The 13,460-nt window shown below is 46.4% G+C and overlaps 1 protein-coding gene across 2 annotated transcripts; it reads left to right on the forward strand.

The window, feature by feature from the left end:
- The first annotated feature begins 7,640 nt into the window (after nucleotides 1-7,640).
- On the forward strand, nucleotides 7,641-13,254 carry LOC137474025 (ly6/PLAUR domain-containing protein 2-like). 2 transcript variants are annotated; one of them, XM_068190299.1, is made up of 3 exons: nucleotides 7,641-8,243; nucleotides 11,735-11,854; nucleotides 12,452-13,254. In XM_068190299.1, the coding sequence occupies exons 1-3, from the start codon at nucleotides 8,183-8,185 to the stop codon at nucleotides 12,661-12,663; spliced, it is 393 nt and encodes a 130-aa protein (XP_068046400.1). In that variant the 5' UTR covers nucleotides 7,641-8,182; the 3' UTR covers nucleotides 12,664-13,254. The 2 variants fall into 2 exon arrangements, with proteins under 2 accessions (XP_068046400.1, XP_068046478.1); XM_068190377.1 differs by lacking the exon at nucleotides 7,641-8,243 and adding an exon at nucleotides 8,973-9,069.
- Nucleotides 13,255-13,460: the final 206 nt, after the last annotated feature.

Here is a 13,460-nt window from a genome sequence, read left to right on the forward strand (position 1 = left end):
TTCCTTTTCTCCCCATTCCCTGGATTTTGAGAGATTGTGAGGGCAAGGGGGAATGGCACCTCAAGGCTGCTGGAGGCTAGAAAGGTGGGAAGTGCTTTATCTGGCTGTGGGAGCATGTCCCAACCTCCCTGCTTATCATCTCCCAAGAAAAAGAGATTTCAGGAGTTGCACGTTGTGCCTGGGTCCCCGTGGTGTGACCTTTCCTGCAATACAGGGAGAACTCGGCCACCCGGGCTGACGTTAATCACTTGTTGATAAAGCTCCATGGAAATGTGACACAAACGGCACCAAACTCACGGGGGCAGAGGTGTGAGCAGCTCCCTGCTCTCTGCTCCACTCCAATTAACACTAGCAACGGGGTGGGTTCAATTTCACATGGATTCTTGTCACACTTTGTCACCCAGGGCTAAACCAGGTGTTTTCCACAGGTGCCAAAAGCGCTCCTGGCTCAGACTCCATCTCTCATTACTCAGATTGTGGCGATTCACTCACCCGTTCTTGCTCCAGCGGCTGAGTTTTGCACCTGAGCTCAAACCAGTAAAACCTGCTTTCAGGAGCAGCAGCACCCTTCTAGTACCAAACTATGAAAGGAAAGATGCCAAAAAACAAACAAACAAAAAAAAATAAAGTTCAACTCAGTAGATAAAGGATGGTGGCACCTTGTGTGTGACCATTCAGGTTCTTTATAAGGACACAGTGGAGCTACTCCTGTTGAAATTCAACTCCTGGGTTGCTCAAGGCAATTTAGATAAACTGAATTTTTCTCCTTATTTTCTTTTTCACCGGGAGGTTTCTTGTCCTCAAGCTGGTTGGAACCAAGTGACTACAAACCACGAATTTTGGGAACCGTGAAATTTTAAAAATAATGAAATTATCCTGGGAAGTCCTTCATTCCTTGGGAAATGGGCTGGGAGGAGGGATTTGCATTTTCTTCTCTTGTCAGGAGGTGGCAGTGGCAGGTCCCAGTTCTGCCAGTGTGTTCCCTTGGGATGGACCAGGATGGGAGTGTTGCCATTCCAAGACTACAAGCCCCTGCTCCCAAGGGGAGTGACAGAGAAAGGACTTCATTTGGAACCTGGGGATAAGGAATAAATCCATCCCAGACCTCTTGCTGACCCTTTTCCATGGCAGATGCTATGGGGCCCCCTGAGCCCTCCCTTCCCAGCCTGTTTTCCAGGCTGAAAAAAATCCATCTGTGTCATAACTCCTCATGTTGCCTGGGGTTAAATCTGTGTTCCAAGCCACATGAAATGCTGGGATCACAGGGACATGGTGGGATAGCTCAGAGAAGTGAGCTCTGCCGTGGCTGGGCTCTGGTTGGGCAGTGAGAGGGGGTGATGGTGTGGGTATCTGATAACAGCCTGATCAGATGGGAGGAGATAAGGCCTTTTCCAGACATCTGGAACAGGCCTCACATTCCCAACTGCCTTCTTTTATTATGAAGCCATTCTCTCTTGTCCTGCCACTCCAGGCCCTTGTCCAAAGTCCCTCTCCATCTCTCCTGGAGTCTCTTTAGGCACTGGAAGGGTCTCTAAGGTCTCCTCAGAGCCTTAATTTTCCAGGCAGAAAAATCCCTATTCAGCCTTTCCTCATAGGAGAGGTGTTGGTTTCCTTACATTTCCCAGGGAGAAATGCTTTGGGAGCCACAAGTTTTGGGATCAGAAACATCTTCCTGAAATCTTCAAGCATCTGGAGGCCATACCTGAGCTATTTTTTGGTGCAGGACACACTGAGCCTCTCACCTGGGCAGTGGAATCTTCATTTTAGTTTTCTACTGGTTTGGGCAGTTCCCAGCAGCCAAAAACATGGATATTTTCAGCTTCAGTGCCAAGCTTTGCAGGATTAGAGGGAGATGAAAAGGGCCTGGAGGCAAAGCCGGTACTTTTCAGTCGGGTTATTTAGTGTTTTACACATGTTGTCCTTGTTCTTCCCTTCTGGGTCAGCAAGAAATGACTCAGGTAGGAAAATATCTCCTGTTCCTTGGATTAAATCTGGAACGAAGGGAGGGGATAATTAAAGCAGGTGACAGCTACACTGAATGAGTGATTTACATTCCTGCATCATTAACAATGCCTTGGAAAGGCTGGATGGAGCAAATCATCTCCAAATAAGTGATTGCTGCCTCAGTCAGAGTTGACAGGAAGGGGAGAATTTCTCATCTTAGAAGCAAAAAGAGCAAAAGGGAGAGAGAAAAGAATTGATAGGGAAGGAACTAAAATTCCCACTAGTTATAAATATATGATCAATCCTTTCTATGCACATCATAAACGCATTTTAGGAATTATGAATCCTCCAGGATTTTAGGAATTATAAATCCTCTAAGATTCCCCCATGGGATTGCTGTATCCATGTGCTGGCCACTGGCCAGGGAAGCAATGGATGTGAAGGTCTCACCCAGAAAGAGTTAAGAGCTACACAGAGGTTAATCTAAATAATAACCTGGAGATAAGAGGTACCTGCATGGAATTCAGAGAGGGTGAAAAACAGGTTGGGAAAAAAAAAAAAAAAAAAAAAAAAAGGCAAGTGAATGATTACCTGGAGGGAACAGGGCTCCTTATAAAAATAAATCATCTTGTTCCTGCCTTCTTCTCCTGGGAAAGATCCAAAGCTTCTCTGAGCCCCACAGGCAGCTCACAGCACATGGCCGGGGCAGAAAGGGGGACAGGGCAAGGTCTGGAGGGAATCTGGGATGAGCTACAGATTTAAGGAACCCTTTATGGGATGGTCTGACCTGTCTGCCCTGGGTCTGGCTTTAATCCAATTCTCTCATGTCTCTGTTGGAGCCAGGAGACAACAGAACCCTGGGATGTGTCAAAAGGAATGTGACCAGCAGGTCCAGGGATGGGATTCCCTCCCTCTGCTCCACTCCCTGTGGATCTCACCTGGAGTTCTGTATCCGTTGCTGAAGGTCTCAGCACAAGGATGTGGAGCTGCTGGAGCAAGTTCAGAGGAGGCCATGGAGATGCTTCAAGGGCTGGAGCCCCTCTGCTCCAGAGCCAGGTGGGAAGAGCTGGAAATGTCCAGCCTGGAGAAGGGAAGGCTCCAGGGAGAGCTCAGAGCCCCTTGCAGTGCCTAAAGGGGCTCCAGGAGAGCTGGAGAGGGATTTGGGACAAGGGATGGAGGGACAGGACACAGGGAATGGCTTCCCACTGCCAGAGGGCAGGGATAGATGGGATATTGGGAAGGAATTCTTCACTGTGAGGGTGGTGAGGCCCTGGAATTCCCAGAGAAGCTGTGGCTGCCCCATACCTTCAAGGCCAGGTTGGACGGGGCTTGGATGAGCCTGGAGACAGTGGAAGGTGTGCCTTCCCATGGCAGGGGTTTGGAATGAGATAATCTTGATGGTCTCTTCCAACCTAAACCATTCCATGATTCTTGGTCCCAGTTCAGTGCTGAGGTCAAATCCAGTGTGGGGAGAGCTGCCAAAATTCCTGCATCCATCTGCAGCTCCAATCTGTGTCAAACCCACCTGGGAACAGGTGGGAAAGCCACAACTCTCTGCTCAGCTGGGTCCTTTGAGCCTATGCCTTGTCCCACTGAGGGGACGCTTGTCCTTTCCCTGAGGGCACCTTCCAGAAGCTCAGTTATGGGAATCACCTGACCTTTACACACATTCCAGAGGCTTGGAAGAGGGATGAAGTGTCTCCAAAGCTGTGCCAATGAAATGGTTTTTAAGCCAGGCAGAGACATGTTGGATCCTGGCCACACATTGTAGGGAATTGTAGTAAAATCAATTAGGAGGAATAAGGCTGCTGTGACTAATGAGCTAATGAGTGGTGTCTTAGTGAAAATGGCTCTAAAAGAGCTGCAGGGTTGGATTCCTGACTCGTTATTCATGGGGATAGGCCAGAGTCAGGCTTGGCATTCTCTATTTTTTACTTTGTTTTTCCAGCATTCTCTTTAACTTTTAAAGAGAATTTTTATTTCTCTTTAACTTTTTAAAGAAAACTTTTAAAGACATTCCTCATCAATGGAGGAGATGGAGAAAGGTAGGGATACCTGTTTAATTCCTCTCTTTCTGGTGCAAGAACCTCAGCTCCAGAGAATTTTTTGTTCCTGTGAGGGATGGATGGGGACTGTGGTGTCCCCAGAGGTGAAATTCATGGTGATTTAATCCCTGGCATCTTCCCAGCAACACTTCAGTGCTCAGAGTAACCCATCCTTGGTGCTTCCATGAGTGCCTTTCATCCCTGACCTGTGGAGATGCTGGAATGAGTCCAGAGGAAGCCAGGTGGATGCTCCAAGGGCTGGAGCCCCTCTGCTCTGGAGCCAGGCTGGGAGAGCTGGGAATGTCCAGCGTGGAGAAGGCAAGGATCCAGAGAGACCTCAGAGCCCCTTCCAGTGCCTGAAGGGGTTCCAGGAGAGCTGGAGAGGGACTTGGGATGAGGGATGGAGAGACAGGACACAGGGATTGTCTTTAAACAGGAATAGGGTATGGTTAAATGGGATATTGGGAAGAAATCCTTCATTGTGAGGGTGGGGAGGGGCTGGAATGGAATTCCCAGAGCAGCTCTAGCTGCCCCATCCCTGAAGGTATCCAAGGCTGGGTCAGACAGCATCTGGGGCAGCCTGGGATAGTGGAGGATGTCCCTGCCCATGGCAAGGGTTGGAATGGGATGATCTTTAAGTCCTCTTCCAACAAAAGCTTAGCACTATGACATGACAGGGTCATGTCAGCACTCCTCCACCCTTAAATCCAATCCCATCTTTCACCTCTGCTTCTGCCTGCTCTGGAAATTTGGGATTCATAGGATGTGGGGAGCGCAGGACTCCAGGACGGTTTGGATGGATGAGAGATCTCTGAAGTCAGGTCTTAGAAGATGTGGTTTATTAAAAAGGGTGAAGGGCCCTGCTTGGAATTGCCTGCCGCAACTGGTGGCAGGCCCAGGGAGAGAGGGAGAGAGAGGGAGCGAGGGTCCCAGGGGGAAGATCCAAGAGGGTGTCCTGTCCTTCAGGCACACCTTATCAGGGGGCTTCAAGGTGGGCTGGGACAGGACTTGGGCCAATGGGATTACAGATATCTGATACTTCAGGGAAGGGTTACAGGTGTGGGATGAACCATACATTGGGGGGTGAGACAGAGCATTCCATTTGACCTTTGGACCTATCTGTAGGTAAAGGGCATTGTTTAATCAGAAGGGGGGATTGCTTTCAACCTGGCTATACTATTGTTTTCTAGTTATTCAGTAATCAAGGTTTGTTATCTCAAATCTAGTTCTCATCGCAATGTCTATATTTCCCAAATCTTTTGCCAGGCAATCATATTTATAAGGTTTTCCTATTTCATCTTCCCCAACAATAGGAGATACATTAAGAGCTGATTAGAGTAATGAATATGGAGATTTCAAAATAATTAAGTCAAACAGGCTCTCAGCGCCTGCAGCCCTTCATCCCTGAAACTCTGCCCTAGAGGTGGGTGGGGAATTTTAGGATTTGCAAAGGTATTGGGCAGCCTGGGAGTTTGTGTGATCTGGAGATTTCCAGGCTGAATGCAAGTGAGGCAGGGCTGGTGAAGGTGCCTCCACCCTGAGAAAGCCTCAGCCGGTGAGGTAGGACAGGCAAACTTTGGCACGGGATTCCCAGGCTGGAAGTAAACATTTGGCTGAACTTTTCCTTTTGTTTATGATAACAAACTCATCTGAAGTGCTTGAGTTCTGTTAATTTCCCTTTGAACCGATACACTAAAAAATGTATATTTTTTAAAAATCCATCTTGTGACAGGGCAGATTTATGCAGATTGTGTGTCTTTTTAGTTTTTTTCTGTAATTAGTGGGAACCCCCCCAGCCTGCCCAGTAGGACAGGTTGTGGTTTCCTACAAAATAATAAAAGGAATTCAACAAAACAATATTTGAATATTCTCATTAGTTCTTGTTAATTTTTTTTTTTTTTTTTTTTTTTTTTTTTTTTTTTGTGTGTGAGTTGCCAGCCCTGAAAGCAGCAGCACAGGGTGTGCATAAAAGAGGAGACATTTCAGGACTCAGATAAGATCAACTGAAACCATAAACAAGGTGTGTTGACACCCCTCCAAAACCACCCTCCAGAGCAAAGGAGGGAAGAGGATTTAGAGCAGGGTGGTGGCGGAGATTCTTCCATCCAAGATTTTCTAAGGCGAGGGAGATCACATTTCAGCTGTGCAGGTGGAACCAGTCATTTAACGCATATTGTTTGAGGCCACTTAATACCAGAAACCAGAAGCCACACCCTATCTTTTTTTTTTTTTTTTTTTTTTTTTTTTTTTTTTTTTTTGTTGTTGTTCTGTTCCTTATGAACAAGGCAAACACCTTTGGAGGATTTCACCTTTTTAATAGGATTATAATATTTTCTGCTGAACACGAGGAATGCCAGACGTGGAATATACCTAAATGTCTTTCCCTAGGTAATTTTTAGGGCTGGAAATAAATGCTTAGCTCTCATAATCCACATAATTACCGTATTAGAGAGGCAACTGTGAAAACAATCCATTGGAATTCCTGAGCATGGAAGTCTCCCAGAAGTGGTGTTTGGAAAAGCAGCAGGGATTGGTGAAATGCTGAGACCACCTTTAGACTGGATATTAGGGAAAAATTCTTCCCTGTGAGCCTGAGGAGGCCCTGGGATGGAATTTGAGAGAAGCTGTGGCTAGCCCATCCCTGGAAGTGTCCAAGGCCAGGTTGGATGAGGTTTGGAGCAGCCTGGGATAGTGGAAGTTGTCTCTGCCTATGGCAGGCTGGGACTGGATGATCTTTAAATTCCCCTCCAACCCAAGCCATTCCGTGATTGTGGAGCTTTAGATTTGAAGAGATGATGATTGGATTTTTTTATCCAGCATTCCTAGAAAAACTTTTAACATTCCAAGGCAGGACAAGACAAATTGGCCTCAAGTCGCACCAGGGAAAGTTTAGATTGAATATAAGGGAAAATTTCTTTGCAGAAAGGGTTGTCAGGCATTGGAACAGGCTCCAGGGTAGTGATGGAGTCACAAACCTGGAAGTGCTCAAAAATCCTGTGGATGTGGCACTTGAGGACAGGATTTAGTGGAGAAAATGGTGGTGGTGCTGGTTTGACTCTGGATGTGATGATCCTGAAGTCTTTCCCAACCTTAATGTTTCTATCATTCTAAGAGTTCAAGTGAATAACCCTGAATAAAGTTCATTCGATGGTGGAATAACAAAGCTGATGGGGATATCTCCAACACCATCTTGGATCCAGCTTTTCCCCATTCCTTAGTAAAATCTGTGTTAGGAGGCTGCCTGGCATAACCACCAAAAGGCTCTTCCTTCCCTGTTTTTGCAATTCCACACTTTGCTCGTACCATGTTGGAGGAGGATTTCCTGGCATGGAGCTGTCATGAGGTGCAGGAAAATCCAGCAGGTGCCTGGGGAAGCAGTGTTGGGAATGAGAAAGGTGTTTGGGAAGCAAAAAGGTCATGAGCTTGCAACCACATTTGGAGAGGGTTGGCTTAGAGCAGAGGGGCTTCTCCATTACATCTTTCCTTGGGATAAAGAGCCTCAGAGATTCCTTTGGCCCAAGCTTTTGGGTCCTGGTCCTGTTTTTTTCCTAGTGATCCATGCTTTTTCCAGTGAGTGAGTGATAGAAAGTCAGATTTCCACTTCTAGACCAGGCTGGACAAGGCTTGGAGCAACCTGGTCTAGTGGAAGTTGTCCCTGCCCATGCAGAGGGTTTGGAATGAGATGATCCCTTCCAATCCTAACCATTCCATGATTCTCCTCCTCCTGATAAACTCTGGACCCCACTGAAGGTGAAAATGCAGAGGAGAAACACCCATGAGGTTCAATTCCTTGGTGTTCACACCCACCAAGGCATTTTTACCCAGGATTTCCTGAAACCACTTCAAAAAAGGAGAGGAAATATCCCCAAGTTGCAAGGCAAGACCTGGACACCAGGATTACTTAACACCCCGGGCCTTCCACATCCTGCTTGGACTCAAAACACCAGGCTTAACCAATCCCAGCCATTGTCCACCCTGCAAAACTGAATTTTCTTCTCCAAGGAACATGAAAAGACATGACGGAGTAGCAAGAGGTGGGGCCTGCTTTGGAGCTCCTTCAATTCATTTATAGCTCAAGGAGAGTCGTTTTTCCAGTAGATTTGGATCTGGGGACGGAATCAGTGTATGGCAAATCACCGGGACGTGTGACATCGGTGAAGAGTGGTGACAACCCAGTAGCCAGACTACGAGGGATGTGCAAAATGAAGGTGTTTCTGTCTCTTCTGTTGGCTGCTGCCACTTGCGTGGATTTGGGTGAGTTCCTGCTCAGGTTTATCCAGACTCCTCCAGGAGATGCAGTGTGATGGGATAGGATGTGCCCTGTTCCCTCTGCAAGCTGTGTCTCTGACTTTAGGCAGTTGCCAGGAAAAAAAAATCTGGAATATTTCCATATGTTCAGGATGGTGATGGTGTCATTGGGATTGTCAGGTCAGGCTCTTTAGGAAGTTTCACAAGGCAGAGTGTGATTAAACCGTGTCATTCCTTTAATGCAAATTCCCACTCTCACTTTTTCCATGTTCATGCTCTATCTCACTCTCTTTTTTTTTTTTTAACATTATTTTTAACTTTCTGCACCTTTTTTGTTACTTAGCCCTGGATGTCAGTTCCATGCAGCGTGTGTGGGAGCTCTCAAAAAATGTTACATGTGGGATTTATCTAATTTTAGCTGTTAGAAATGGGAAAGATGGGCTGGGACACTGCTGGAGGCCCAGGTACTCCAGGGCTGATGTTTATTATAGAATCACGGAATGGTTTGGATTAGGAGGGGCCTTAAAGATCAAAGTGAGGCACTGGAACAGACTACCCCAAAAAGCTGTGGATGCTCATTCCTGGAAGTGTCCAAGGCCAGGTTGGGCTGGGCTTGGAGCAACCTGGCCCAGTGGAAGCTGTTTCTGCCCATGGCAGGGGGTGGAATTCCATGATCATACCCTTCCAACCCAAATCATTCTGTGATTCTATTCCATGATTCCATGATCGTCCCTCCATCTTTCTGTCCCCACCCTGTTTCTACCACCACACCAATTTCTTGGACGAAAATTTATGATCCCAAGCTTTCTTGGTGTTCTCCTGGATGTCCAAGGTAATTAATGAGCAGGATCAGTCCAGGAACTGTGACTGTTCATTGGGATATTCTCAGATCCAGACAGTGCCAGGTCTGATTTTATCTGTGCCTGTCTATGGAGCTATGTCAGGATTCTTTAACTCCTGTTTATTTCCTTCTTTTGCAAGGACATTTTCGGTTCTTCCCTCCTTGCTGAGCAGACTCTGCAGGGGAGAAACAGGTGGTGGCTTGTTTGGTTTTCTTTTCAGAGAGGAACACAAATCCTGTGGGTTGGATTTGTCCAGCATCCTGAAATGTGAGACTAAGAGCGATGCTTCCTCCTAAAGATGAGTTTCACAACTGTCAGACGTGAATTAGTGCAAACAAAGCATCAGGTCATGATGGGCAAAGCAAGAGAATAAAGTTTGCTTTAGCAGGAAAATTGCTGTGTTTGTTTAAAAAGGGCTTTTTCTGGCTCATTAGTTAGGATGGTGTCTGTTTTCACAGGGTGACTTGTTTGCCTGAGCCTGCTGACGTCCCATTGGAGCTGTGCTGGGAGAAGCTGAATAATTTCTCCTTTTTAGTGAGGTTTTAAGGAATTTCAGCAGGAATGTCACACACGCAGGGTGACAAGGGCTTCCCAGACTGAAGAGGGGCTGTTGGGGTGTGATGGCACCAAAATATATTAGTGTGGTTGTAACACACACTTTGAGGTGTCTGCTGCGGGGTGGAAGAGAGCACCTAGAGGAGAGGACCCAGATCAAGTGTTGGGTTCCTCAGAAAAACCCACAGAGAGGAAAATACCCTGAAAAACTTGTCAAAAAATGGCTTTTTTTTTTTTTTTGTGATAGGAAGCACCAGACACTGTTTTGATTTGATATCTTTAGCTTGGAGTGCTCTGTATCACAAAAATCTGGGTTCTTCAGTGGTTTTCTCCAGAGTTTCTCCATCTCAGAAGACTTTGGGCACTGAAAGATTTGGGCTGTGGTTATTCTGTGAGAAGCACCCGCAGCTCTCAAGAGCTTTACCACTTAACAGGGATGAGGAATGTCTCCGAAGTAGTGAGGGACAAGGCAGGAGGAGCTGGCTCAAGATGGACTTGGAGTCTTGAGTAACAAATTTTCTGTCTGTGTTCTCTGCCTAGAGCAGAACTTGTCACACGCAATCCATTCATGGTGCTGCTGTCTGGTTTAATTCTTCTCTGTGAGGGTGGTGAGGTCCTGGCACAGCTTTTCCCAAAGAATCTGTGGCTTCTTCATCCCTGGAAGTGTCCAAGGCCAGGCTGGACAGGATTTGGAGCAACCTGGGATAGTGGAAGTTGTCCCTGCTCATGGGCAGGGGTCTGGAACTGGAAGATTTTACGGTCCCTTCCAACCCAAAATGTTCCACGATTTAAAATAACCCCTCACAAACATTCTTCTCACAAACCCAGAATCTCAGCACAAGGGGGAGGGTTGTGCTCTGTTTGTTCTCGGTTTGATGGAGACAAATTCCTTCTGTCTGGGACACCCTCCCAGCCTTTGGGGAGAGCTGGCAGAGTGGACAGCACCAGAGGAAATTCTCACTGCTGCAACTCCCACCCAAGTCTGACGTTTTTGTGTGTGTATCCAAATCCTTCACCAAGGGGACAAACCCGACAAAGCTGACAAATTTCTGTGATAAAGTGACTGACCTGGTAAATAAGGGATGAGCTGTGGATATTTTCTACCTGGACTTCAGGAAGGACTTTGATGCTCTCTCCTATAAGATCATGGAATCAGGGAATGGTTTGTGTTGGAAGGGACCTACAGATCATCCAGTTCCACCCCCTGCCATGGCAGGGACACCTTCCACTATCCCAGGTTGCTCCAAGCTCTGTCCAACCTGGCCTTGGATACTTCCAGGGATGGGAGGTCCACAGCCTCTTTAGGAAACCTGTTCCAAAATCCTTATGGACAAGCAGTTGAGGCATGGGCTGGGTGGACATTTCTCTTTTGAAGAAAATCTGTGACTTCTCAGGCCGGAGTAGTGAAGGTTGAAATTGGGAATCATAAATGTCTTTAAATTCCTGAAGGGAGAAAGCAAAGAGGACAGAGCCAGGCTCCTTTCAGTGATTCCCAGTGCCAGGACCAGGCAAAGGACACAAACTGAAACACAGGAAACATCAGGGAACACTTTATGACTGTCAGGTTGACTGAGCACTGGCAGAGGTTTTCCTGGGAAAGTTGGCAGAATTTCCATCCTTGGAGATATTAAAACCCCACCTGGATAGAGTCCTGAATTAAAGGCTTTAGATGGTCCTGCTTGAGGGCAGGGATTGGGCTGGTGGAGCTCCAGATGCCCCTTCCAACTTCCCCCATTCTGTGATTCTGGAAGTTTGGGAGTTAGGGATCTCTTTCTGATGCTCTACCAAAGTCAAGGAGAGACGTAGATCCAGAAAACAGAGAAATAAATCAGCCCAAGCTCTTTCCTGTGTCATGGGGTCTCCTGTGTGTGTGGCTCTGTCTTGTTTGACTCCTCACAAGGGGTCTGAACCCAACCTGAGGCTGTGCTCTGACCACCAGACCTTTGTGTTTCTCATTCCCATCAATCCAAACACGTCCTATTATTCCATTCCCATTCTCAGCATGATTATTTTGAAAAATCCCTCCCAAGAGATACCTGGACAGGATCCACACTGAGGCCATTCTCGAGTTTTCCATCCTCCTGTTTTCCCTCCACACAGGACACTCCTTGCAGTGTTACACGTGCAAGGATTTGACTCCAGTTGAGGAGTGCCTGACAATCGTGAACTGCACAGAGTCTGAGAACATATGCAAGACTACAATCTATTCCCGGGAGGATGGTAAGGACAATTCCATCTTTATCCATACTTTTAACAGGATATCAGTATTTCGACAGTGTGTGCTGATGTGCAGACCGGTTCCTCTTTCCACTTAAAAAGTGGAGAAGAACTCCCATGGGAGCTCCAGCTCTCCAGCTGTTGTTGGAAGCAGTGCTTGTGTGAGGGAATATTCAGTGAATGCAAGCTCCTGGTTAATGCTCAGAAATGAGATTTTAACTTTTTGTAGGGTCATGTGGTGATAGGAAAACAGGGAATGGCTTTAAACCTAAAGAGGGTGAGTCTAGATTGGATATTAGGAAGAAATTGCTCCCTGTGAGGGTGGGGAGGCCCTGGCAGAGGTTTCCCAGAGAAGCTGTAGTGGCCCATCCTTGGAAGTGTCCAAGGCCAGGCTGGACAGGGCTTGGAGCAATCTGGGATAGTGGAAGGCTTCCCATGGCAGAGAGGTTGGAATCTGACAATCTTTATTTCCTTTCCAACTCAAACCATTCTACAATTCCATGACGCCAACTCCTGGCCATCAGAAGACAAAAGCCAATGGTGATGCTCTCCCCTGCTTTTCCCATTCCTAACTGTGCCTGCTTTTCTCCTTTGCCATAGTTTATCCCGCTCCGGAAGTCTCGACTGTCACCAAGATGTGCTCCTCTGTCTGTGAACCCTCTGACGTGGATGGCATCGGGATGACACATCCTGTCAGCTGCTGTTACTCCGACCTGTGCAACTTCGATGGCGCAGCAAGTCTGGGGATCAGCGTTGTGCCAGTTGGGATCCTGGCAAGTTCCCTCTGTGCCTTTTTCTGGACTAGACTGTGAGGAGATGGTGGGAGTCATTTATTCCAAAAATTCCATGAAGAAAATAACCCCCTACCAGCCCAGCTTTCCATGTGGGTGCTTCATGAACAACACTCAACAGCTCCCAAAAATTGTTTTGTGTTTTTTTTTTTTTTTTTTTTTTTTTGTTTTTGTTTTTTTTTTTGTTTTTTTTTTTTTTAATATCCACACTTTTCCCATAACTAAGAGAGAAGCAAAACTCAGGAAGGCCCAACTCAACGTTTTAATTGATTTTTCAACAACTGCCCCAAAATTAACTGTGGAGTTTCTTTGCTGTGCTGGTCTGGTTGTGTTTGAAGTAAAAAAAAATCAGATGTGTGAAGTATATTTGAGGCTAGAAATCTTGAGAAGAGCTTTCCCTATCTCCTTAGAGCAGGTTCTCTCCACCCCATCATTTTCTGCTGTTTTTCCTAGATCTCCTTCTTTGTACCCAAAAAATTAAGCAGACATTTATGTGTCCAAAATATGAGGCAGGAGACTGAACTTCCTATGCCAATGATCTGTTCCAGGGAGGTTAAAATCTCATGTTCTCTGTACCCTTTTGAGCAGAATAAAAAGAATCTTGTGTTAAAATGGTTGTGATCACATTTAATTTTCCTTTTTCTATTTCCAAACTCCATCTTTCAGTATTGTTTAACAGCTAACAGGGTTGGGTTTTGGGGTCAATTGCACAGCAGATGGATGAGATATTGCCCATTATCCCTCACTGGAAGCGACTTTCCATCAACATTTCTTCCATCAACTCTCCTTGTACAAATCTATCTTTACTGGGAATAAAA

This window comes from Anomalospiza imberbis, chromosome 1, assembly GCF_031753505.1.
Source record: "Anomalospiza imberbis isolate Cuckoo-Finch-1a 21T00152 chromosome 1, ASM3175350v1, whole genome shotgun sequence".
Classification (NCBI taxonomy): domain Eukaryota; kingdom Metazoa; phylum Chordata; class Aves; order Passeriformes; family Viduidae; genus Anomalospiza; species Anomalospiza imberbis.